At 38.3% G+C, this 25,453-nt stretch overlaps 1 protein-coding gene across 4 annotated transcripts in view; it reads right to left on the minus strand.

Annotated features, from left to right (window-relative positions):
- The window catches only part of BANP (BTG3 associated nuclear protein), a 263,702-nt gene that overhangs the window by 222,181 nt on the left and 16,068 nt on the right, over window positions 1–25,453 (minus strand). For all 4 annotated transcript variants that reach the window (XM_019505415.1, XM_019505413.1, XM_019505412.1 and 1 more), the window contains exons 2-4: window positions 15,349–15,493; window positions 12,691–12,785; window positions 11,130–11,329 (exon numbers count right to left, since the gene is read on the minus strand). In XM_019505415.1, the coding sequence (XP_019360960.1) occupies window positions 11,130–11,329; window positions 12,691–12,785; window positions 15,349–15,418 (365 nt within the window). In that variant the 5' untranslated portion in view covers window positions 15,419–15,493. The remainder of the gene's footprint in view (window positions 1–11,129; window positions 11,330–12,690; window positions 12,786–15,348; window positions 15,494–25,453) is intronic.

A 25,453-nucleotide genomic window follows, 5' to 3' on the forward strand; every position in this document is an offset into this window, starting at 1 on the left:
TAATTGCAGAAACGAGGGATCGATAGAGGGGCTAGAAATTCCACACAGGTCATATAATGTCATCCTGCGCGTTGGGACTCAAGGGGAGGACAGGTCGGGGGGGGGGGAAGACCACTGGGTTTTATGTCTCTACACTCTGCAGAGTCAGATCATGCTATTACAGGCCCCTTCCAGGTTTTTTTTACCCCCTGTGTTGGTATGTTCAAATTCATATAATGAAAATCAGAGCTCTCCTGGACTTCATCTATTCTTCTTTTTCCTCTTCAGGCACTTATAATCAAGGTAAGTTAAGTTCTGAGATGTCAAGGTGCAGAGATGAAACTCTAATGCATTTGCACCCAACAGTCTTTTATTTCTTAGCTCAAAAGTATAGATATTTGTGTTATGTCATTAGACAAACCTTTGTGCTTTTATATATTCCTTCGTTTCTTTGTTATATTTAAATTGCCCTTAAAAACAAAGCAAAATCATTAAGTCTGAAGCTTTCAGAGATCATTAACTAGGGCCTTATATGTCAAGTTCATGCTTTGAAATGTTTCTTTAATCAACAGTATATTTTAAAAGAATTCAAGATCATATTTTTTTTAAAAGGACAGTTCTTTTCAAGCATTAGTGTCATGATTTAAAAGAAAAAGTCAAATATACTTTTTGCCATCTCTCTCAAAGAAAAAAAATGTAAACTTCTATTTATTCTCAGTTTTTCCTCTTTGATTACTTGAAACCTCATTAATAACTGCCACCTGCATCATTCAACAACCATAAATAATGTTTCATTAGAAATCATTTACCTAATAGAAATTGGTTTAAGAATTGTGAACCAACCCAGTTCACATTTCGGTCAGTTCAAAAGGTTTCAACAGATGAATCCAACAATATATATGCTGGAATTATTGTACTCCTCTCTCAATGGAGACAATATTTTAGTATTAAGCAATTATTCTATAACTGACCTTGAAAAACTCAACACTGACATGTTTTCTTTGGACTAGTTATATCTTGACATCAAATTACTAAATACGTGATTCCTTAGCATATTAGTGCAACAACTGTGGATTGCAAAATTCCAAGATGACTGCTGTATAATCCTGCTAAACTCCATTTTCAATTTCTCCCAAATGCAATATGAGTATTAACCAAACAAAGCATCCTGGACTAAAAAGTACAATCTATGCTAACAGCTGAAAGACAGAAATTTAGCATGTGTTCGAGTGTAAATAATGTAGAAAGTTAAGTTCTCGTTTAGTAAGAGCAAAGAACAGAAAGGCAAAGGTCAAGTTAAATTCAGAAGTACCTAGTATCCAGCACTAACATCACTAACATCCAGAATAACTGTAGTAGTTCAGGAGACTTCCACAGATCTTTAAACTAGAGTGAATGATACCATACCACAATCAGTCATGAATATTGTTCTAAAATGCTGTAAATACACAGCTGCACTGGACCTAAATATTAAAAACAGCTCCTCTTTACCTGCAGCATGAACACCCATGTGTAACGCACACGCTGCCTTGGGCAGCAGAGAAAGTAGACTGATGTAAATTCGTAACTCTGTGACCTGCCAAGGGACAGAACCAACTTCAAACTTCTTAAGTGCATCTCTGAAGCACTCCTGTAATAAATTAGGAGGTCTCTGAAGAACTTTATTGTTCAGAAAATAAAAGTTGCCAAGAACTTGTTCAGACTGCATCCAAAAGAAACTAAAACCTACAGTTTTGAGTGATGTGGATGTGGGAAAAGATAGGCACCGGATTTGTCTAAGAACTCCAGTCTTTGATTCATTAAACAGCTTCAGAAATGAAACAGAGAAAGGCTCTCCCAGCACAGTCCAATATACCGGTTATCTTCCCAAGACTATGAGAATTACCATGGTGGGTAGGGGAATGGGGGGTATTCTTCAGATTTTCATCAACATATTTACTGTAGCATGGAAAAAAAAATTCCCTGAACCACATATACATTAAACTCCCACAAGGAACAACTGGGATAGAGAGGTGGCCTTAGCATCATTCTCCTACAGGTACCCCAGCAGTGCTGTGAGCCTCTGGTAACATGAATCACATGAGATGCTCTACGTAAAAAAGGAACGAGGCAGATAACACAGCCAGGTTCAAAAAGGGACTGGATAAATTCACAGGTGATAGATCTATTAATAGCTATTGAAGAGGACGGTTGGAGTTTGTGGATTTTACTCAAGACAAATCAGAGACAACTATGTAATCCTGCATAGAAATAGTCCTTAACACCAGTGGGCTGATTTGTGTAAATAAGTGCTGTTTCCATGACAGCTGCGCAGAATCATAGACAATGAGAGTGGGCAGGGACCTCAGGAGGTCACATCCAGTCCAACCCCCTGCTCCAAGCAGCACCAGTCCAACTAGATCATCCCAGCCAGGGCTTTGTCTAGCTGGGTCTTAAAAACCTCCAAGGATGGAGACTCCACCACCTCTCTGTCAAACTTCCCTTGCTGCAACTTGAATTAACCCCAAATCAAGCACTGCTTGTCCTATGACAATTCCATTAAAATTAAATGGAACTCCGGGCAGATTGGGGCTGGAGATTTAGGTTTTTAATTACTAAGCTGTGTGCGTGCGTGCGTGTGCGCACTAGTGTTCTAAACTAAGGACTGCAAAGCTCCAGAAGGAGCACTTGATAGTCCAGTGACACTACAGGTCTCAGTTCAAATGTCCTATGTAGGTGCAAGGATAATCAGGAGCTACATCCATGCTTATTTCCACATGATTAAATGCTTTGCTGTACTGAGGTCACAAACTGAAGACCCAACACAACCCAGGCTGATTTTGGCTTCTTGTAATTATGGAGACTATGCAAAAAGTGGCTTGAGTTTCTCAGTCACGCAGCAATAAAGTTTAGAAAAAGAAACTATTATTCTACAGAACTTTCCCCAACAATAGGATTTTTTTTAAGTTAAATCCCATTTATAACAGAAAATTATTTACTGTATGTCCAAAACATAATCCACAGTGTATTTTCATCTTTTGGGAAACTGACTGCTGAACTATCCTGGGGCGTGAACTGCTTTCACATAAATCAGTATTGGGAATATGGCAGCTAATGTCAATGAGAATGGAAGCAGACCCTTGACAAACAGAATACAGTAATCATTAATGGCAGCTTTAAGATCCTAATACTCCAAAAGGTTTACAATTAATTACATACCAGATAAAAAAAAGTCAGCTGTAAACTAATTTGTGAGGGTGCCATGGCTTGCCCAACAAATAACAACATTACTGAAAACAAATGCAAGAAAAAGAGGTTAGCTATATACTGTAGAGTTTCAGCATCACAAGTCCTCGACTAGAACTGAGGAATTACATTTCTTTTTAAAAAGCCCAATGTAGTGTTGCAGTATTGTTTATTACAATCAATGAAAATCTTGATGATAAAAATGCAACAAAAATAAAAAAGCTACTCTCTGCCTGACAATAGGAAAATAGGATGGCTAACTCTCATAGTTCATAGCAATGTATGTATATAGTTTAATTATTCTTTTCTTCGAATACTAGTTGTAACTCATTTTATTTATAGTCAGTAGTTCTTGGTCATATTTTTATATATACTAATTTACATTATTTTTTCCTAAGGAACGTCTATGCAGCAGTTTCTCGCACTGTTTTCACTTCTTCCTGAATTACAACTGTACTATAATTCTGTTTTCATGCTGCAGTGCTTTACAACTCCATTTAATGTAATCTTTCTTTTAACTTTTACTTTTCTATATTACTTGAATACAAAATAACAGGCAATCAAAAAGAAACAGTTCTTGAACTCCTGCAACTGGGAAAATCTAAAGCCAAAAAGCATTCCAACTAGCACACAGGAGAGATGAGCTAAACCTATTGATCAAAACCTAACACACTCCGTTGATGGACCTTGACTGGAGTACAAGCCCCACCTCAGATTACCAAGGTACATCCCTAAAAATAAAAACAAATCCACATATCCCATTGGGGTGGCAGAACTGTGTCCTCCCCTTTTGTTTACTATATAATGACTTTCATGACAGCCAATGGACACCATGCTTTAAAGTGACATGTAAATTGAGAGGCACTACTTATGCTGTAAACTGCAGACAACCCTATGAAGAACCATTCCATATGCAAGCACATCTCTTATTCATGGATGTCATGGATGTCAGATCTTTCTGCAATGAAAGCATAATATCAATTTTTAATGGTAAAGAATCACCAGTACCCAGTTAAGTTGTGTGTCAAATTCCTAAAGCGACTCAGTTCTTTCCCCCCACTGTACTTCTCATCCATGCACAGACCTATAGAGATGATTTGATCACTTGGGGTAAACTTACCAATGTCTGAAATATTAGCTGGGAGATGAGAAGAAGGGTTGGTAAGCAAATTAATGGTAAAACAAAAACAATGAAAAACCCCAAAAAGGATTTAATTATGATTGAGCACAGGGCTGTCCAACTTCTAATCCCCTGGGGCCATATGCCCTGCAGGCCACGTCAATGCGCTCCACTTAGGACCGCTGCCCTGAGCAGGTGTGATCTTCCCCAGTACATGGCCCCAATCCCACATTCCCCCACCCTGCGTGCACCCTAGACTCACCCTAGCTTCCTGCTCTGTGCCTTACCGCCTGGGCCAAGTGCAGAAAGTAGCAGTCAGAGAAGGCAGGGAGAGACTGGAAGCTGCAGCCAGAATAATGAGGGGGAGGGCAGCAAGGGCTGGGCAGGAGCCTGGGAGCTACAAATTAACCTCCCATGGGCTGAATGCAGCCCACGTGCTACCAGTTAAACAGCCCTGATCTAACGTAACACAGAATGAACAGCATTTGTGTAATAAAGTAAAAGGAAGAGAGCCTTGGTAAACTATACTTACCAACAATGCACGTATTTGTATGGTAGACTACAAGTTTTTCATAAAAATGTGAGGGGTAATGGCCCCGTCAAAATAAGAAAATTTCCATTTTCATATATATTTTCCATATTGAATCAACACCCCCCCCACACACAAAAAAATTGTTCTTTGACAACTGGTAAGCTAGACTGAAAAGAAAAATGAATTCACCATTTGAAGACTGCCCCTCCAAATATTTTTATATAGTAAAAATAAAATACGTTGTGATATAAAGAATTATTTCCCATAAAATAAAAACAAAAACTGTTTTCAAACCGGAAAACTACATATTTTAAAGGATGCCTTGCGATCCCGTGGTTACAGCAAAAGACCATGTGTATGTTCGGCTTAAATTTAGCTGAATCAGCATATGATTGGAATCAGTTCCCTTGAACAGCTTATACCTACAGGTTAACCCAGTTACAAAACTGGGGAACAAAGGGATACTGGCAAAAAAAAAACATTGTGCCTGGGTTGAGCCTTTCCAGAAATATTTTTAAAGATATATAAGCATGATAATAAGTTGCACTGTCAGGCCATATCATTTATCTGTAAATACATAATCCTCTTCTCCTGCCTAGGCATGTTCCAAATTTCCAACTTCCTGGTTTGAGACTGCTGCAATTAAGTATCACCAAATGCTGCGCTACAGTGAAAAGAAAAAATTACTCTACATTCTCCAAGAAATTATGGTAGCTATTGGATTTTTTTATCAGTATATTGCTCAAAGGAAAAAGGGCATTAGAGCCCGCTGGTGGTCAGACTGCCAGGAGATGATGAAAGCAGAGGCCAGAGAAAGTCAGATCCTGGCCAGAACAAGCAAGATTGCACTATCAGTAACTGGGTGAAACCAAAGACGACAAGACTCAACACCAAAACAATACATACACATTTTCTTACTAATAAGATATTTATTACTTTACTGTGCTACTATTCTGGGCTATTTTTAAGGCTCCATAGTGTCAAATGCAATTCTGTACAACTTACAGATATTTTCTCTTTCCATTACACTAATTCAGAAACATGCGTCTCTCTGCCTCCCTTTTCCCTCTGCCCCAGCCCCTGGAAAAATATAAACCTTCAGAGGATGGGGAAATTTATATAAAACCTCTACATTAATAGAATAGACCCCTGTCCTGGCTGTGCAGACAAAACTGATAACTATATATTTTAAGTAGCAGTCACTAAGTATTAAGACTACTGTTTCTATGCTATTTTTTTAAGTTATAGTGATAACAAACCTTTCTTATGTTATCTCTCTTCTTAAAGCCCCTTTTTAAAAGCCTTCCAATGTCTTAGAGAAAACTTTACAGCATTGCGTTAAGATAGGATTCACCCCTATTTGTCAAATGTTCTGTGACTTCTTATCTGCTCCTCCTCATTAGGAGATCTGAAAACTACTTATCTTTGTTTCTCGAGATTCCATAGGCTCATGCAGCTTGTTTGCTACCCCTCTAACAAAATCAGATTTAACTTCAAGTACAACATCAACTTCATCTCCACTGCAGTCCTGGACGTGGCGCAGAGTACCATGACATCAGGTGGGAGTTAAGAAGAGTAGAGAATTCTAAGAACAAGACTCAAGCTTTCACACAATTCATTTAGTAAACTATCATAAGCACACAGAGTATAATCATTTTTCAATTATCTATTTTGTAGTTTTCCAAAGGATATCGACAAATCTTCAAGGAAAAAATAAGCCCAAAAATGACAAACAAGAAAAGATGTTGGAAAAATTCCACCCTGACACATCGATTCACATGTGGTTAATAAAGATAAATCAGATAAGACTCTGAAATGCACCAAATTTCTGCTGTGGGAGCTAACAGCACAGGGAGGTTCCTGATTTATTCCAAGTCTCCTTGAAACGTCTGCTTCATTTCCCTAATGAGAACTTTAAAAACTTGGAAACTTCAGGTTGGCACCAAAAAAAAAAAGAATGAGTTATCCTAATAAATCAACACCAAGTTTACTGGAGAAAACAATATTAAGTTGAGCTTCAAGCTGCCAATTTTTACAAAAGTGAGACACTGGCTCCATTAAAACATCAGTTACATGGATAGATTATACTACATCATTCTATTTTATAATAAAGCCATGTCCAATATTGTTCTGGCCTCTGCAGCAGAATAAGATAATACGACATTCATTCCCCATTATACACTAGGAGGACCTAAATGCTTAGCTCTGAACTTTGCTACTTCTCTGTACTTGTCCGACTCTTCCAGAAGATGATTAAAAAAACAAAAAAGATCACTAGCCTAAGTCTCCCTTCTTCTTATCACATGACGGCCTACAGACACCGGAAACTTAAATGCTTCAGGGAATGTATATATAACAAGTGTTTAAAGAAAGAAAGGCACAAATACTGCAGGAGCAATGAAACTTATTTGGGTTAAATTTATAATGTTTAGTTCATATGCTCTACTATATACAATAGTGTAACAAATAAGTCTTGATTATGACAAATCTACATCACATTAATACAAGCAGCTAATCACAAAATAAAATATGTAAATAAAATTCACAGCCGTATGGAGTGGAAATAACACAACCTTAGAGAATTTTCTGAAAAAAAGAACAAGAGTCTGCTTTGCTGGCAAACAAGATACTGTTGTTGAGTGTAACACCATCTGGTTGACATGCCTTTGCTAACTGCGCACAATGTTTTTGTTAAAGTGGTAAAACTGGTATTAATGTAGTGGCAGGAGAACGACGAGAAGAGGGTTGCAGAATCTCATTCAGGTGCAGAATCTGAAAATCTGGGTCCGAAATACCAAGTGGAGTTGGCAGTTCTCCACTGCCATCTGTTTTAAGGGGGGGAGGGGAGAACACAAAGAAAGAGTTGATACAACAGAATAGTCAATGCAGGTTTTTAATTAGAAATAATCAACAAGTGGAACCAGTTTCTATGAGCTGAGAGATAAGGAATTTAGTGATACATCCTATCACTGAAAAACCAAGCCAGACACTTACGAAATCATGCTGGCTCCGCAACATATGCGAATCCTTTCCAAATGAGAGAGTCTTTGGTATTTAGCTGACAACTTTTCACCTGTTCTCAAGGAGTTTTATTAAGGCAAATAGGATCCTTAAGTTAAATACATGTGTCCTTTGAGAGTGCACTCATTTTCTTTGGGGTCATATGGGTCATGAAATAAACTGAACTTCAGGGGAAATCTATGTTTCCTCGACAAAGCTGAAGATATTTCTAACAATTTACTACTTCCCGTTAAAAGCAGTAATCTTTTAAGTTGATGCTCTGTACTTTTCATGCACGTTTCATTAAAAGAATTAATGAAAAGAAATCTGTTTGTCAGAAATCCAGTTAAATATTTTTAGAAGGCAAAATATGCAAACTGTTCTAATTAAAAACCAAAGGACAAAAAGTAAAATAAAAAAAATAAATAAATCTAACTGCCTGAATAACAACACACACATACAGTTAAAGCACAGGTCCCTTCCCCTAACAGCCTGTCAAAATGAGAAAGAAGCCATTAGTTTTTAGTTGGCAACAAATCAGTTAAAATTAAATGGGGAATCTATTTCATACATAAGAATAAATGCACAGATTATTGAATATCATTTAATTCACAGTTATAACACTGGAAAAATATATGGCGACAAAGGGTTTTATATCACCTACAGTACTCCATCAAAAATAAGTTCAGACTATCTGAAAAACAGCTACCATAAATCTGCACTCCAAAGAGATTAAGTGCCAAGCTCTCTAGAAATGCCTACATCAGACTGCCTTTTCTCTGCAAGGCCATGGCAAGTCTCAGTTCTGCAAGTCTCAGAGGACGAAAGCAGTATAATTAATAAAAGGCAGTGATGAAAGAAAACACGCATTGGACTTGCATTACTTGGTTCCCGATGACGTCATATACTTTCTAAAAAACCTCAAATGTATATTTTGTGCATAAATCACAGTATAAGGGGAAGAATGTATATTACATATAAAGCTCTGAACCCCTTTCTAAAAATCTGTATCTTTGTTCCATCTGCTGTTTAGTTCTGCCTTCTTCTTTCCCAGAGACCCAAGAAAGAGTTCGATGATACCCAAAAGCTTGTCTACATTTATCCTAACTGTGTAGTTAGCCCAAAAAAAATTCTTGCCTCTCATGCCCTCAGCAAACATATATTAAAAAAATAACAGCTCAAGGTATTAGTAACAAAGAAAGTATCTTTTGAAATAGCTAAGTAATAAAAAACAAATATGAAAGTACTTGTAATGTTTTACTAATACAACATTCCATCTTTTACTTTACTCAGTTAAATTATATGCAACATGTGTTATTAAGGGAATTAGTTATCACTGGTAATTATTTCACAACATCAAGGACAATTAAGAAGGTACCAAGAGACTGAAAAAATATAGATGCAGTACATATTTCAAAGGAAGGACAATCCTGAAAAATTACCAATTCCCATGACTAACTTCCATCCCCAGTAACATAACAGAGGTTAATGGTAAAAAAAAAAAAAAAATGCCTAGAGGAAAAGTCCAAATGCAATATTTAGGCCCTAAATAAGTGGCCTACTTTGAAGAGTACTGGATTTTCAATTGTTGCTAAAATAGCCACAGCTCTAGCTGCCTAGCACAGCAAGAAGAACATTTAAGTTGAAGCCAAGCAAATTCAAATTAGAAATAAAGGTGCATTTCAGTCAAGAGTTACGATGGATTCTTCCTTGTTTCAAGTCTTTAAATATAAGACTGGATGCTCTTCTAAAAGATACTTTACTTCCACTACACATTATTGAGCACAATACAGTAATTACTGAGTCAAATCCTACAGTTTGTTACTACAACAGGTAAGAGTACATTACCGTAATAGTCCTTCTGACTCTACAAATTGATAGAGCTGGAGTTTTTAAAGGTATGAGTGTTAGGTTTAGTTTTGTTTAACAATTCAACTCATGAAGGGAAAGAAGGAGTAAAGAGTTCCTCAATAAAACGGAGATACTAATCTGAGACCAGCTGCAAACACAAGCCAGGACAAAAATTTTAAAAAATGCAAATGTATAAGAGAAAATATAATCTGAAACACACATTTCTTATAACAATCCAATGCTGAATAGAAAATAGACAATGGCTAGGAAAATGAGACAAGAATTTGCAGTTCAACATCGGAGCATAAGCAGGCTAATGTATTTTTGGGGGTTTTTTTGTTTTGTTTTTTTACCTACACAGATATGGGCCCCTCAGCACCAGGCAAGTAAACAGCAGCTTCTTTCTCTAAGGCTCTGGTACACCTGCAACATCATGCTTATTTCTGAATACCACCTACCAGAAAAATATTTAGAAAATGAAGGGAGTCCTGAGAATAGTAATGACAAGGATCATGTGTCACTGAAATTGTTTTATAATGGGATAATTAAGTATGTATATCTTGGCTATATATAACTGAAGAGTGCATGGAATTGGAAAGGAGACCAAGAATATTACACAGATGTAAACAAGAACAGAGGGAGATTATTTAGGGGAGCATAACTAGGAAAAACAGAATGAAACTATGAATGAGGGTTATGCTCATCACCACACAAAAAACCCTTGTATCTATTAGACTGAAATAATCTCCAAGGGGAAGTGTTGGACACACCAGGGCTTTAGACACCTAAACTCACAGGTGAACTATGCAGAAGTAAACGTACTGTAAGGCAAGTCTGAATTTATATTGTAATGGATCAGATGATTTAATAGTTCTTTTCCATTTCTAACCCCTGTGATTCTACACCAGAAATAAACATTAGATATTATTCTAGTAAGAGTTTACAGGGAATAGACACATACAACTAAGCCTCTCTATTGAACCGCTAGTAAATAAGAGTAAAGTGAAACACGATTAGAATGGTATGAAGTGATGCAATCAGTAAGCACATTAGCTAGAAACACCAACGAAATGGTAAAGAAAATGAAGGCAAAAAGGCAGAAAGACGAAACACGACGCATCTAATATGTGATGCAACTTTTCCAAAGGAAGGATGAATCAGTCTGGTTTAAGTTGAAATGTGGAAATAGTTGCAAGCTGTCCATGAACCAGTGTGATGTGTTTAGTCTCGGTCTAACTAGAAGTAACATCATGAAACTGGCAATTACCTTCAAGATGAATTCATTTTACATTCTAAACAACATACCAAGCTCTTGACAGTTATTCATAAAACTGCAGAGTTTGGTGGTGCCAGGGAGACGGATTTGGGATAGCGTTCAAAAAGTACATTGCTACAGTGATGACTGGTCTGTTCTTTTCTTACCATCGCACTTTATTGCATGTCTGTGTAGCACCAAGAGGAGAACCTGCCACCATAGGGACTTGGATAGGGCTATGCTGTTTGTTCATGACGAGGTCCAATTTTTCTTCCAATGATTTACAGGTAGCTTCTAGTGCCAGCAGCTTTGCCTCAATGCTATCCAACCGTAGGCATATTGTCTGGTTTATGGAATACAGGAATGACTGAGGAGGAGAACAGAAGCTGTTTTTAGAAACTTATTTTCAGGAACATGCCTATACCAATGTCCAGATAAAATGAGTTGCAAACAATTCAAGGGACTCCAACCAATTTACTCACAAAATGTGACCATCAGTAAAATCAGTGAAATCCTTCAACATCAGTCCAGTGCTCAAATTCTTCATTTCTAACCCAACATCCAAGATAAATATTGTACCTAATTACCCTTTGATTCCAATTTTCTTGTTACTCTATAGCTTAAGATGACAAGCCTCTCACTCCCTTATGCATAAAAACAAGATGACTATAAACATGCTTCAACATGTTAATGGATGAAGATAAATAAGATTGCTTCCTGCCCCCAAAAAGAAATGTAGTTGCTTATAAATGTATCAATGATCGTATCCATTCAAATACCCTCAGAGGCAACAAGCACAACTCCCTCCCATTCTGTAGCAAACACCAAACTTGGACATATACAAATAAAGTAATAAGATTCATTCCCTTTTACAAATCTATCCATTTATTTTAAAAGGTAAATCCTGCATGATTTTTCAGGGGGAAATTATGGAACTAAATACTAATACTATACTATATACACTTGAAATCTTGTAGAAGCAGCAAGCATGCCACCTTGTGGCCACCTAAAAATTAAAAGTTACGTATCTAGGTAAATTCTGAATAAAATCTCAGACAAAATTAACAGAATAGCATTGTTTGACAAGCAGCTGCCAGTCTACACTCTTAATTTGATTTTTGTGGTTTCTAACACAATCTTAAGAATGTAGAATTGCATATCTCAAGGTGTGTGGTAGTAACATATTATCCACATATTCATGTTTATGTTTATGCCCAAGACTGAACTACTATGAAAACATACTCTTAATAAGGTCTAAAGGGGAGTGAAGAAAGAGAGCATTCTTTCAGCACAGGAAAACCTAAAAAAAATTGGCTGAAATATTCAAAAGAATAATATTATTTAAAAAGAACTGTTAAAATAGTGAAAAAGAATACTGAAAGAACTAACATATGGTCAAATCCACCATTTTGATACAATTTATCCAAATCCTTCAACACAAAAGAGGAATAAGATTTGACTCAATGGAATGATTCTTTAAAAATACGTATAAAAGTAATCCAATAGATTTGGCTTTGGAAAATGACATATAAGTCTAAAGATGTATGTTTGTGCTGACTACCAATAAAGAAACATGCTATAACATTTGCAGGAAGGGCAAGAATACTGTCAGGACTGAATATAAATATACTAATTTCATTTCATTTTGCTTCCCTATTTCAATGCATTTTCCCCAATGTAAAGAACATATCTGACTTTATGACCAATAAAAAGATGCACTATTACCACCTTAATAGAGGGATCTTGGCAGTTAATTTCTATCCGCTGGCGTTTCAGAGCAGGTTCTACATCTTCGTCTGTCACTTCATGATTCTCCAACACAACTGCAAGAAAAAGGAAGTGCTGTCAATCTACAATATTAGGGGCAAAACACATTACATGTTATAAAGACATTAAAGGGAAAAACAAAACAAGAAAAAATCCAGGAGCACTGAGAAAAAGGCTCTAGTCTGAATCTTGTATTTATATATAAACATTTATTTGACTAATTAATTAAAAACATACAGATGAGTAGGGATACACAGCTTAAGTGTCTCATGCAGATTTGTCTGAAAACATACAGAAGAGATTAATGGTATACTGGGAACAGACTTGCTTTTAAATCAGGAAAACCATCTCAGTAAGACAAGAAATTATGAACTGATTCTAACACATCGTCATAAAAGGCGATGCTGAAATATTGGCAATAGCGTGGCATGAGAACTGTACTCTTTTTTTTCTTTGAGAAATATAGTTTGAATATTCAGCCTTCTTCAGAGTAACACTAAGCTGTGAGTTTCCTTATGTTTCTGATGTAATACCATCTTCGCTCAAAAAAAATCAAAATACCAGTTTGTTCAAGTAGCTTTTCATAGAAATAGCATTTTACACCAAATAAGCTTTTACAACAAAGCAAACTAGCCAGCAGAAAGAAAAAGTGGTATATTACTACACACTTATTATAAAGCTTTAAAAAAAGTCTTAATCAAAAAAATAGGGATGCACTAGCATAACACTATCATTAATTTTCTTATTTTCATTGTTATTTATGTTTGCTTTTTTCCCCAAAAAAAGTTTCCATCACAACATACAGGCAGTTGGGCAGTAACATTATTGTGACACATTAATCATGATGCATTTAGTACTTAATATTTAATAAATAATTATTTATTAATGTTTACTAAATAATAATGGTTGCAGTAACCCCACTGCACGGCTTCTTACAAACAGAAACTTGCCTTAATTGATATTAGGCAAAAAGGGGGAAACCTATATAATAAAAGCTTACAAAATCTGAGGTGTTCCATTGCTTGTTCATAATCACCAATGCCCCCTTCTAAAAAAAAATGTAGCCCTAAAACAGCTACAAAACCCAAAGTAGTGGGCCCCTGCACATATGCAGAACCACAAGAGTTTCCCTGGAGTTCCTCAGGGCGAGGGTTTCACCCAGGGAGTTCTGAGCAGGTGAAGAGGGTTTACTATGTATCAGTTCTTCCGAAAATACACCTGCAATAATGCTGCAAACATGCACACATGCTTATACCTGCAGACGACTGGTTCCCAACCTTTTTAGACTGAAGGCACCCCTTGATAACTTCTTTGCCACTTAGAGACACCCCATTTAACGACTAATTTATTTCTTACAATGCTTACCTCCTTGCACCCTGCAGCACCCTTAAAGGGATCTGAGAGGGCAACAGGGCAGGCAGCAGTGGGCAAGGCTCCTCTGAGAGCATGGCAGGGGTGCTACACAGTTCTCAGTGCTGGCAGGAGTTGCTCAGTGGGGCAGATTAGGAAACTTGGGAGAGTGTCATTACACCTCCTGAAGCTGTCCCTGCAGGAGGTGACATTGGTACAAAGGCTGGTGCCAGATGAGGGTGGTAAGGGACAGGACTCTTCTGCGCCCTGCTCTGTCTGCCCCCGTCTGTACCTGAAGGAATGAACACAGCCTCTGCCACTGTGGCTGCTCCTCTGGGGACTCAGATGATGGGCCATTCCCCACAGCCCTTCCCATGCTCCTAGAGCTGGTGGGAAGAGCAGGGAAAGGAGCCAGGTTGAAAAAATTCAGCCCCACATCTGCCCACCCACCAGTAGCAGAGAGCACTGCTCAGGGCACATGAGAAGGAGTTGAGGGCTGGGCTTTTCAGCACAGCTCCTTCCCCTGCGCTTCTCATGCTCCCAGGGCTGGTGGGTAGTGCTGCTGAGACACTGGGGCAGGTGCAGGGTGCCTGATGCTGGAAGAAGCCAGTGCTTACAGCCTCTTGCAGGGGCCATGGTACCCTGGCTGAGAATCAGTGCTGCAGACCTACTATCTATAACACAGTGTGGCACAGGTATAACTGCTCATCACCAGAGCAGAATGCTTTATGAAGAGTATCACTTGTCACTAATTTCATCAGGACATCTTCTCTAACTAGATGGACTGATGCCCTCAGTCCCAGAAAGATAAATTTCAATACATGTATTTATTTTTAATTTTTAACCAACTCCTACAGGGCATGGTATTTGCTTTTGAGGGTAATTTCCGATCCTGCTTCAATACAGTAAGAACACTGGACTTGAATTGTGTAAAAATGAGCTACTGAACAAAACTTTGGTTCATAGTGGCTGGGTCACAGCTGGGTATGAAGTATCTGCACAAAGAAGAGTAAAACACACTATAAATCATGCTTAACTCTAGATTTTGGCATAAAAACAAGAATAGCATATAGCTTTATAGACTTTAAGAGGTTCTGTATAAAACATTAGAAGAAATACTGGTCTACTAAAGTATTCAAGTCCTACTGGCAGAGTAAGCTTAAAATAACTAAGAAACTTATGTGCCAGTACAAGTAATTTTGTGTTCCACTTCTGGGAGGGCATGTTTCATCACTCTTTCTAGTATTGGTGCTGCCTGCTTTACTGTACCTGGATGATCTGGGTTCAAGTCTTCTACTGCAATCTGAACCACATCTGCCAAATCCTGTTCTGTCATCATTCAGAATCAGGCAGCAGCGTCCAATCCAATGCCACTGAAGACCCCAAACCAAGTGATCTGTGAAATCATACAACCCTGGAGAACAGAAGCAAGGAGGATGTTAAAAACACACCTAAACACTTTAAACCAGTATCTATTTATTGCTGGATTCATGTTTTTAAAAAAGGAAATGGGATGTAAGGGATTAATAGTAAAAGATTACACATTTAAGACGTTGGTTCAAATCCAGTTTCTCTAGTAATGACCAAGAAGTTGTGGCCACCTAATAAATGTTCATTGACATACGTGAGATAGGCAAGATAAATCTTGGCCCAGTTTCCACTTGAGAAGTGTCCACATCACAGAAATAACCTTCCCAACTGGCATTAATTACTACTTTTTGAGGATAAGGATTGAACTCTCCCTATGACTCCTTCAAGTGGTCTCATTGTATGGCCTCAGATAAATCAGTAAGGATTATACCACCTCTGTATATACCGCACTGCAGCAGCAGGTAAAGAGAGTCCCTGCCTTCCCCGATTTAAGGCTAAACACATCAGAAAGCTTCATTTCATTTTAAACTGAATTTTAATTAAAAGTTTTATTTTTAAGTGGAAAAAAGCACACATGTTAATAAGCAAAAAATGAAGCATAATGTCTTTTAGCCTGAGCAACAGGTTTCTAAACTACAAGCTTATTTGAACAGCTTGCAAAGTATCTTTTTAAAAAGTAAATTACTGTTGTTATTAGTGCACAAAAATACCAGCCCAAATTGGGACCCCATTTGGTTATGCACCGTATAGATGTATATAAAGATAACATGCCAGCAAATGTGACTCCTAACCATCTTGGTAAACACTCAGTGAGATTAGGGAGCTTCTCTACTGCTAATTACAGCTAGATTTAAACCAAAATTCAATTTTTACTTTCTTGGCTCCAACGTCTGCCTGGTGTTTCCATAGCTTAGCTCACTGAAGCTTAATTCTATTTCCAGCACGCCGTGCTTCTTCTAGAGCCAACCATATCTCACTCCTGCTCCTATGGAATTTGCTGTCAGGGGCATTTAGCAACTGCATTAAAAGAAACCACAGCCACTAAGTTGAATTTAAATCATGGCAGCCATGCATATTTGTGTTTTCCCACACTTTGAGAAGGATGGACAATGCATGCCAGAAGACCAGTCTTTTTTGATTTTTTTTTTTTTTTTAAATACCTGAAGCAAAGGATACTAATGGGATAATTTGAGGTTTACCAATGGAAGCAGTAAGTTATCCCTTCACGTTGGCACTGAATCAACTAGAAATATGTATAAATATTTTCCTCTTTCTTCCACTTGAACGCGGGACAGCAGCTAAATCAGGCAGGTGGAGTGCAACTTTAAAAAGTCTGATGCAGCGTTACCAAAGACTTCTCAGACTGGCCTCAGCAGGAGCTGGTCATTGTGAAAGCCCTATCATAATGTCTTCCAAATGAGGACACCACACAATATCAGAGATGTTTATTCAGAAGGATGTTGCTGCCAGTATTGAGTCACTTGAAATTCTGATCATGGTGAAAACTGTTGGGACTGCACAGCCCGTGGCAAGGTGCCCAAGAAAACTCCGCTAGATTAGCGCATGTGGTTGCCATTTTGGCAAATTAGATTTGCCATTTCTCAGAAGTCTTGGAAACTGGCCAGTCTTAACATAATAAAACAGCTGTGCTAGAATTACTGTTTCATAATGTCACTAACTGCAAGTACTATTAAACCCTGCCCTAAACTTGAAGTGAGGTCTCTTCCAATGCACGCTTTAGAAAAAGGGACAAGCTACGTGAAACTGTAACCTAAAAAGTCCAATCTATTTACAGTGCTAGACTTCATATGGTTAATTTTAGCCTTGTCCAGCAGCAGCGCTCTAGTTGCGAATATGTCGGCATATTGTAAATTGTTTTCAAGGGATCTGTCACACATTTGTTTAAATTCACTGTTTGCTGCTATGATGCACATAGTTTCTCTTCCAAAATCCATCTGTTATAACAAAATTATTTATATTGGTTAAGCCCTTGCTTAGCACAAATAAAAAAAAAATTCCCCTTCATGATCTCTTTTCTCCAACTCCAACCTCTTGTGTAGCGTGCCAGGTAAGTAATGTCCTACCTTTAAAAAGGGATATTCACAAAGATCCCATTTTTTGCTAGCCAGGCTACAAGCCTTTTAACAATAAATTAATAAAGTAGGAAATAGCTACAATGTGGAAACTGATGGTTATCATGCATACACACTAATGCTTCTTCATAACATGATCATCAGTTTTCACTTTTTAAACATATTGTACTATAATTTCAATAAACATCTCTTTTATGGAATGGCCAAAATCAGCACCAGACATATTATTTTTATGTTGCCAAGAGGCATAGCCAAATACACATCAGTTGCTACCAGGCTCAGGAAGAACATCTATCAAGAGCAAAAAGGAAAATTAATATATTTATACATGCTAGATACATGGATTACGGAGGTGTTGTAGCAACTGCTTGAAGTTGACTTGAGATTAAGTGGGAATAAAATCCCTTTCTTTTCCATTTAACTTTTCAGTGTAGGCTGGAATAGTTTAGCATGGGTCCAGCTTGTTCAAAATGAAGCTCAAGGTAAAACCTCACTGAACTTTGACAGGAAGTGCCTTAGGCCAACGCTCAGGAGTTTTGGAAATCAGATCTTTGGTCTAAAAAAGAGTTGTCCAACAACTAAGCAGCTGGAGGCCAAATGCCCTGTGGGCTACTCCAGTGGGAACTGCACCCCAATGTGCCACGCCAGGGAAGGACACACGTCCCCTGGCCACTTGTGTCATAGATGCCTCCCTCCCCAACAATAATGTACCCATGCCCATGGGGGGAGCTGCAGCTGGGCAAGATCCCAGGGGCCAAAACCCATAATTCCTTGCAGACTGCATGCAGCCAGTTGGACAGTACTGGTCTACAAGTTTGCCACAACTGCTCTTCAGTGAAGAGCAGAATTTTCTTAATAATTGTTTTAGTATTTACCAGGTTTTCTAAAGGAAGCATTTAAAAACACGATGCTTTTTTAAAAAATGTTGCTGTTTTCCCAAGCCCTGAAAATTCCTTTAAAATTCCAAGCCCCGTATACATCCCCTCTGCTGATATCCAAGAGGCCATTTTTCAAAAATGTTAACAATGAAACATGTAAAAACAGGAACTGAAGCTTTTTCTCCATGTCAGGATTAATTTACACAAAGATTAGCAGAGAGAAGGTTGAGGTTAGGTTAGATGATCTGATGATCGCTTTTGGCTGCTCAGATCTATTAAGCTATATATTTTCAGACTTTTTATTTATTTTATCCTGAGCTACACTCTGCACATAGACTGGGTGGAACAAGGTGACAGACTTGGCAGCAGAGAGTAAGAGGACACAGATGCGCAGGAGACAACATGCAATGCTTTGGAAAATCACGGTGGTTTACGAAAAAAATGCAGGTGGCCTGGTAACCCAGGACTGCACACGGGTTTGTACGACAGCTGGGAAAGAGTGAGGATCTGGGCAGCCCTCTAGCACGAGCCAAGTACATAAACGGTTCCCAAAGGCACTACTCTTTTGGTGGACTGGGATGTCATGACAATGCAACATGGAAAGTTGTGCCATAGCACTGAGATGCAAGGCAAATTTTCAGAAGTGCTTCAGTGCAACAAGTTTCATACAGAACTCGAATTAGACTTAAGTGTTAACGGCTCTTACGTGTTTTACAAAATTTGATCCCTGGTGGTCCCATGAAATGGTCCTGCTTTGATGATACAGCTGGGGCGGGTCCTGCTTTGACCAGGGGGTTGGACTAAATGACTTCCTGAGATCCCTTTTTTAACCCTCATTTTCTTTGATTCTTTCATTCACAGCCTGTTTCCTCCACTCAGCTCCCCTCCTCATATACCTGCTCTCCACGACTTTTCAAATTCCTCCGCTAGTCAGCTTTTAAATATTGACAGAGATGATGATTGATATTTTCCAGATGCAAAGGCCTATGCTGATCAAGTCTGATTTGCTCAAAGAATTTGCACCCATCTTTGTCAAACATACAAAAAATTAAAATCAAAAAAGGATGAAGGGGAACAGAGGCTGTGAAAGAGTAGTAACAGATCTGCTTCAAACAAACAAGAAGTATTCAAAACACATTTGCTTCTCTACAGTAACAAAACATCTCAAAAAATAGCAAGACCTCTTGAAATAATGATCACCTATTCATAACAGGAGCTATTAGAAACATAAGACTCACTGATCTATAGTTTAGAAAACATTTAAAAAATTTCTAGTCTTCCCAGTAGCACTTCAGACATAAGCCCCTCAAAATGATTAATCACAGAGATATACATCCCTTGTCTTCCAAGATCCCAAGGAAAATCTCTTTCCAAACTGAGAAAATGGCCCTGGAATCCAAGGGGGAACAGTTATTAATATGGAGGAGCATCAAAAGACCATAGTAAACTAAGGACTAACACCTCTAACAGTCAATAATCTTACTTGATGAGACAAAGTGTGTAAAAAAATTAATTTCCTTTCCAATCAATTACAAACATTTAAATTTTGCATCAACCAGCTTTCCATTATCCTGGATCTGGTTTTGAAGAAACAAAGAAAGGGTGTTAAAGAGTTCATCGTATTTAGATAATCACTTGCCTTGACAAAATTAGGTTACAGGGATGCTCAGAAAAATTAAATCTGAAGTGATGCAGTCTGCGGACAAAACGTGAGAAAATAACACAAGTTAAGAGGGGATGGAGCTTTACTACTACACGCAGACTACCCTACAAGAGGAGTCCACGTCCACTCTATACAACAGTACGTGTGAACTCCAGCAGTTTAGCTCAGGAGTGCTCAACTCCCAGCCTGGAGAGCCACCTAGTCTGGCCTACAGGCTTGCCCAGGAGTCTGGAAATTTTTCGATGGGGGAGCAGCAGCAATTAACAACATCACTGCTCCTCTGCTGCCAAATTTCAAGCCCTAGACAGCTGGATGGGCTCCCCCCATGCAGAGGGATCAGGTTCTAGTCCTATGCAGCAGATCAGGTCCAATGCAGCCACACAAGACCAGCCCACCCCAGGCAGCTGCAACAGGCCCTGGCTGCACCAGCACCATGCTCCAGATCAGGCCCACAGACTGGATCCGACCCATGGGTGGACAGCACTGGTATAACTCATAGAACGGAGAAAATAGTTTAGCTCCCACTAATCATGGGTAAGAGCAGGCCCACGGACAGTTATTATGGAGAAACTAACGCTCAGTAAAGCCATCTCTTAAATCTCTATAGTTTGCTCACTGCCCTAAGTGTGAATGTAGAGTGAGAAGAGCCAGGTGTTTTATTGGCAGTATCTTTCATGGCATCAACTGTATAACTGGGAGATGTTTTGAGTACAAAGTGTGTTGCATCACATCACTCTGAATTCCAAATGAATGAGTTAAACTGCATTAAAAGCCTATGTGGATACTTTTGTTTAGACTTCCAAGTGGCCACAGCTTGCTCACTTCAGTTCACTTGGGAGTGAACTAAACAGCATAGGGATAACTGAATCCAAATCGATTCTTAAAGTGTCTTAGTAACACTGCACTAAAACTTTAATTCTGAATAAGGGTGTCCACACAAAGTAGCCTTCATGTAATTTAGCTTACTTCACTTCCATAGTGAATTATGGTACACAAATTATGGTCACTTAATTCTGAATAAGTGTTTTCAGACAGTGCTTAAACAAACCATAACTAATCCACTTTAAGAGTTCATTTGGATTCATTGACCTGCATGCCACTATGATGACAAACCCATGGTAGTTTCAAAATGCCTGACCATCTGCTGCCATATGGTGACATATCTCAAATGGTCATCTAGAGATCTCACATGCAGAAAGCAGGTAGAAAATTCCTGATAGACGACCTCTAGACAAAATCTAGCTGATACAGGAAGGAGTGTTAGCAGTTCTGCATAGAAGACTTTCTTCCTTGTTTTATTCCCCATTACTCTGTTATTCAGTCTGATCTCCCACCTGAGTTCCCAATTCTGATACTTCCTGTTGTTAGTACTTGACCTCCCCGCAAAGAATTAAGCAAGGAAAAAAGAAAATTCCTCTTCTTTCTTTACACGGAAAAACAGTGTTTGTGTAGAATTTTTTTTTAAATAAAATGAACTTAATGCTACATAGTGTTAGTCCCGTGATGAATAGAACAAATGTCTAAAACTGTAGCGTGCATGTGTTCATCTGTGGGCAACACTAAACAGTCCAAACCACTGAACATTTATGGCTGCAATAGCACTCTGCTACGAGGGCTGGCTAAGTAGCAGCTCCTGGAAATAGATTAAGAACTGGAACAAAGACCAGTGGTGGTGATTTGACAACAGACAGGATTAAAAATTGTAAATACATTTCCCAATCCCCCAGCCCCAGTTGTTGCTGCAAATGCAAGGTCTCATCTGCAGTTTTAATTCTCTGTGTGGTTTCTTTCAGTGCTTCTGCTGCTCTTACTAGTTGCTTTTCTGCTTATTCTAGGATGGTCCTGCAAAAAATATACAAACACCACCTCTTGTGTTGCAATGTTCTGCCTATGATTGTGCGGTAAGTATCAGAGCTTTCTAACTAGTATACATGTGCATTAAAGCAAAATGAAAGATAAAGGACACACGATGTTATCTGTTTGATCACCACCATATGTTTTGCTTCAGTGTTTCCTGCAAATTTGTATGCAAAACTTAAAGCTGAGTGAATGGGCATTCCTATTGTGGAATGAGAATTAAGATTAATCTGCTTTAAACGTGGCTTAAGCTACTTTGAGAAATAAAACAAACAAAAAAAATCATTACAACCTATGACTGTCTACACATCAGGTTAGACTAGAATAACCCATGAATAGACAAACTCTTAGGAAGTTGTTTTGTTTGTTTGCAAAAAACACGCTATCGTCCAGATACAATTTCGAGTGATGCTTCCCTAAAAGGAGTGCAAAACATGTCAGCAGTTGGCCTTCAATTCATACTTCACCTCCCATTCACTTGCTTAGAGATTACTGCAGTGTGCTGCAACTGGATGTAAACTTTAAGAAAAAATAGGAAAGCTGCTGAATATAACTGTATTTATTTATAAACTAGAATTCAGCTGAGGTCATGAAGATTGATCTGCATTAAATGTTAATGAAAAAAATACAAAACCTAGACTGGAGGCTTCTGAGTAGCCTTATGCTCTGCAAAAAGCCAAGGATTGTTAATAATAAATACTAATGATGTCAATATTTAAAAGTAATTTTATTTTCTTGATTCCCACTCTTCATTTCAACATAGTGATCTATTTATAAGTCAGGGTTTTTTTTCTTTCCCTTTTCATTTTTAATTTGTGTATTTGCCATAAATTGTTTCTCAAAGCTGAGAAAGCCAACTTACTGGCAAGATTTTTCTTCTCTCTATACATACCTGATATTCTCAGACTGCAATTAACTAGGAAAAGCAAAACTGGTGATTAGAGAAAGCGTGCAGAGACTGAAAAGACAGAGTAATACTAGTCTGGCTTTCTATGAATATTTAAGTAAGCATGCTTTTCACCTGAAAGCATATATTCACATATCAAGTTATAACTAAAAGCTCTATTCACAGTAAAAGCTGGAACCCTAAAGGAGCACAACTACATCACAGGTAAAGCTGACTTTGTTTTCTCTCCATGATGTTGCTTTAAAAATACAAATATATTATAGATATATAGAGATATAGATAGATATAGCTATATAGTTATATATAGGTTAAAATAACTATATATATTGATCACATGATCTCTTTCCTTTTGCTTTTATTTAGCATTTTATGTACTAAAATCTGTCCGACAAAGTGCATGGTCAAAAGCCACTAAAAAGTTCTACTAATGCACAAAAACCATAAACAAAACTAAATTTTATTTCTAAAATTAACAGGCAAGGGTGAATAGGGTGCTTTAAAAACATATGCAGAGGGTTTCAAGAGGTGAAGTGTCTACATCAGAAGTTCCTATTCCAAGGATGGAGATTTCACAACCTCTTGAGGGAACCTGCTCCAATGCTCAGTGCTTCACCACCCTCCTTGTAAGGACGTTTTTTCCTAATATCCAACTTAAACCTCCCTTGCTGCAACTTGTGCCCATTGCTCCTTGTTCTGTCATCTGCTCCCACTGAGAACAGTCCTGCTCCATCCTCTTTGGAAGCCCCCTTCAGGTAGTTGAAGGTTGCTATTAAACCCCCCCCTCCGTCTTCCCTTCTCCAGCCTAAATAAGCCCAGTTCCCTCAGCCTCGCCTCATAAGTCATGTCCCCCAGACCATTTTTGTTGCTCTCCACTGGACTCTCTCCAACTTGTCCATGTCCTTTCTTTCGGGGGGGAGGGGGGGGACAAAACTGGATACAATACTCCAGATGTGGCCTCACCTGTGCAGAATAGAGGGGAAGAATCACTTCCCTCAATCTACTGGCAACACACCTACCAATGCAGCCCTTAGCCATTAGCCTTCTTGGCAACAAGGGCACACTGCTGGCTCATATCCATGTCACTGTCCACTGTAACACCCAAGTCCTTTTCTGCAGAGCTGCTGCTTAGCCATCAGTCTCCAGGCTGTAGCGGTGCAGGGGATTCTTCCGTGCCAAGTGCAGGACTTTGCACTTGTCCTTGCAGAACATCATGAGATTTTATAACCCTCATTTGAAGGGAAAGCACCAGCACAGAAGAAGAACTGAACTACAATATAAAGGGTACTTTATTTCTGAATAAGACATCCATCTGCAGAGGGATTTAACAAGCATTCACTCCGCATCTTAACTTTCCTGAGAGCTTGTCTGTACAGTAAAATAGAAATAGCCCAGAAAATGTATTTAGTACCAACTCCCTGGTAGAGACATTTACTCCACAACAAGAGTGCAATTCAATTTAGTCTACTTTAGAAGCCCATTTGGGGTAATCTTAACTTCAGTCAGGCCCTTGGTATGGAACAAGAACATCCACAAGAACTTTGCAGAATAGTTAGTGCACCTTAAAAATCACACATTACTTCATCAAAGCTTCCCTGCAACAATAAGACTTCAGCATCTTGATGTAGGCAATCCCTCTGAGTAATCTGAAATTCCTACAAGCATCTGGGCATATGGAGTTAAGCATGTAGGAGAGCATCTGCAGGATCAGGCCCTATCAATCCTCTGTTCCAAATCTTGCCTCTCTGACTTGTAAAAACTTTTAAAAGCCCAAAGCCCTGGCTCTCTCTCTAGAACAGTCACTCCAATTGGCAGCTGTACCCAAGTCTTCCTACACTACTCAATAATCCCTTAACAAAAATATTTAATTGTGTGTGTCACAATATTGTAACATTTATTAATGAGAAAACACCATAATGAAAAGCAGGCCTTTAACAGTGTTTAAGGTCAATGCACTGTAAATATAACAACTGCCAAGCCTCCTCCTACAGACTTTATGTTTCAACATGTTGAAACTACAACTTGATGTAACACAAAACCTCAAGAATTTGAACAGCGAAGTCAGATTGCACACTGCATTTACTACTGCAAGGAAACAGCAAAGATAAAACACACACTAAAATTTGTAACCTGCTAGTTAAGCTTTTACCCTTCCTTTCCCCTTTCTACCTTAAAAATGGCAAACAGCTACACTGTGTGTTTATGCTATAAATCCTATATTTAAACCAGACCAGTGATACTACCGTAAAATCTATTACTGTTTAACAATAAAATCTACTACAACATGCAGAATTATTCAAAAGTAATTTTAATCAGATACCAGGAAGCTGTTAGTTCCCAGACTGTAGCACAATGACTTAACTTTTATTTATATCATAACAAGATGTCCAGTAGCAATAGAACTCTGCTGTGTATAAAATGCTAAGAAATTAGAAGGTAGATGATCTTTAGGTTTTCCTATACAGAATAAAAAAAATACATGGGATAAAAATGCCCTTGAAAAATCCCGATGGCAAAAAGCCAGGTATCACAATACATGACTGTTAGCAACAAGATTATTTTATTTAATGTGCTGTTGTTCTTCAGGCACCGATTGTGGATGCAGGCT

This window comes from Gavialis gangeticus, unplaced genomic scaffold, assembly GCF_001723915.1.
Source record: "Gavialis gangeticus isolate Ggan-Ray unplaced genomic scaffold, GavGan_comp1, whole genome shotgun sequence".
Lineage (NCBI taxonomy): Eukaryota > Metazoa > Chordata > Crocodylia > Gavialidae > Gavialis > Gavialis gangeticus.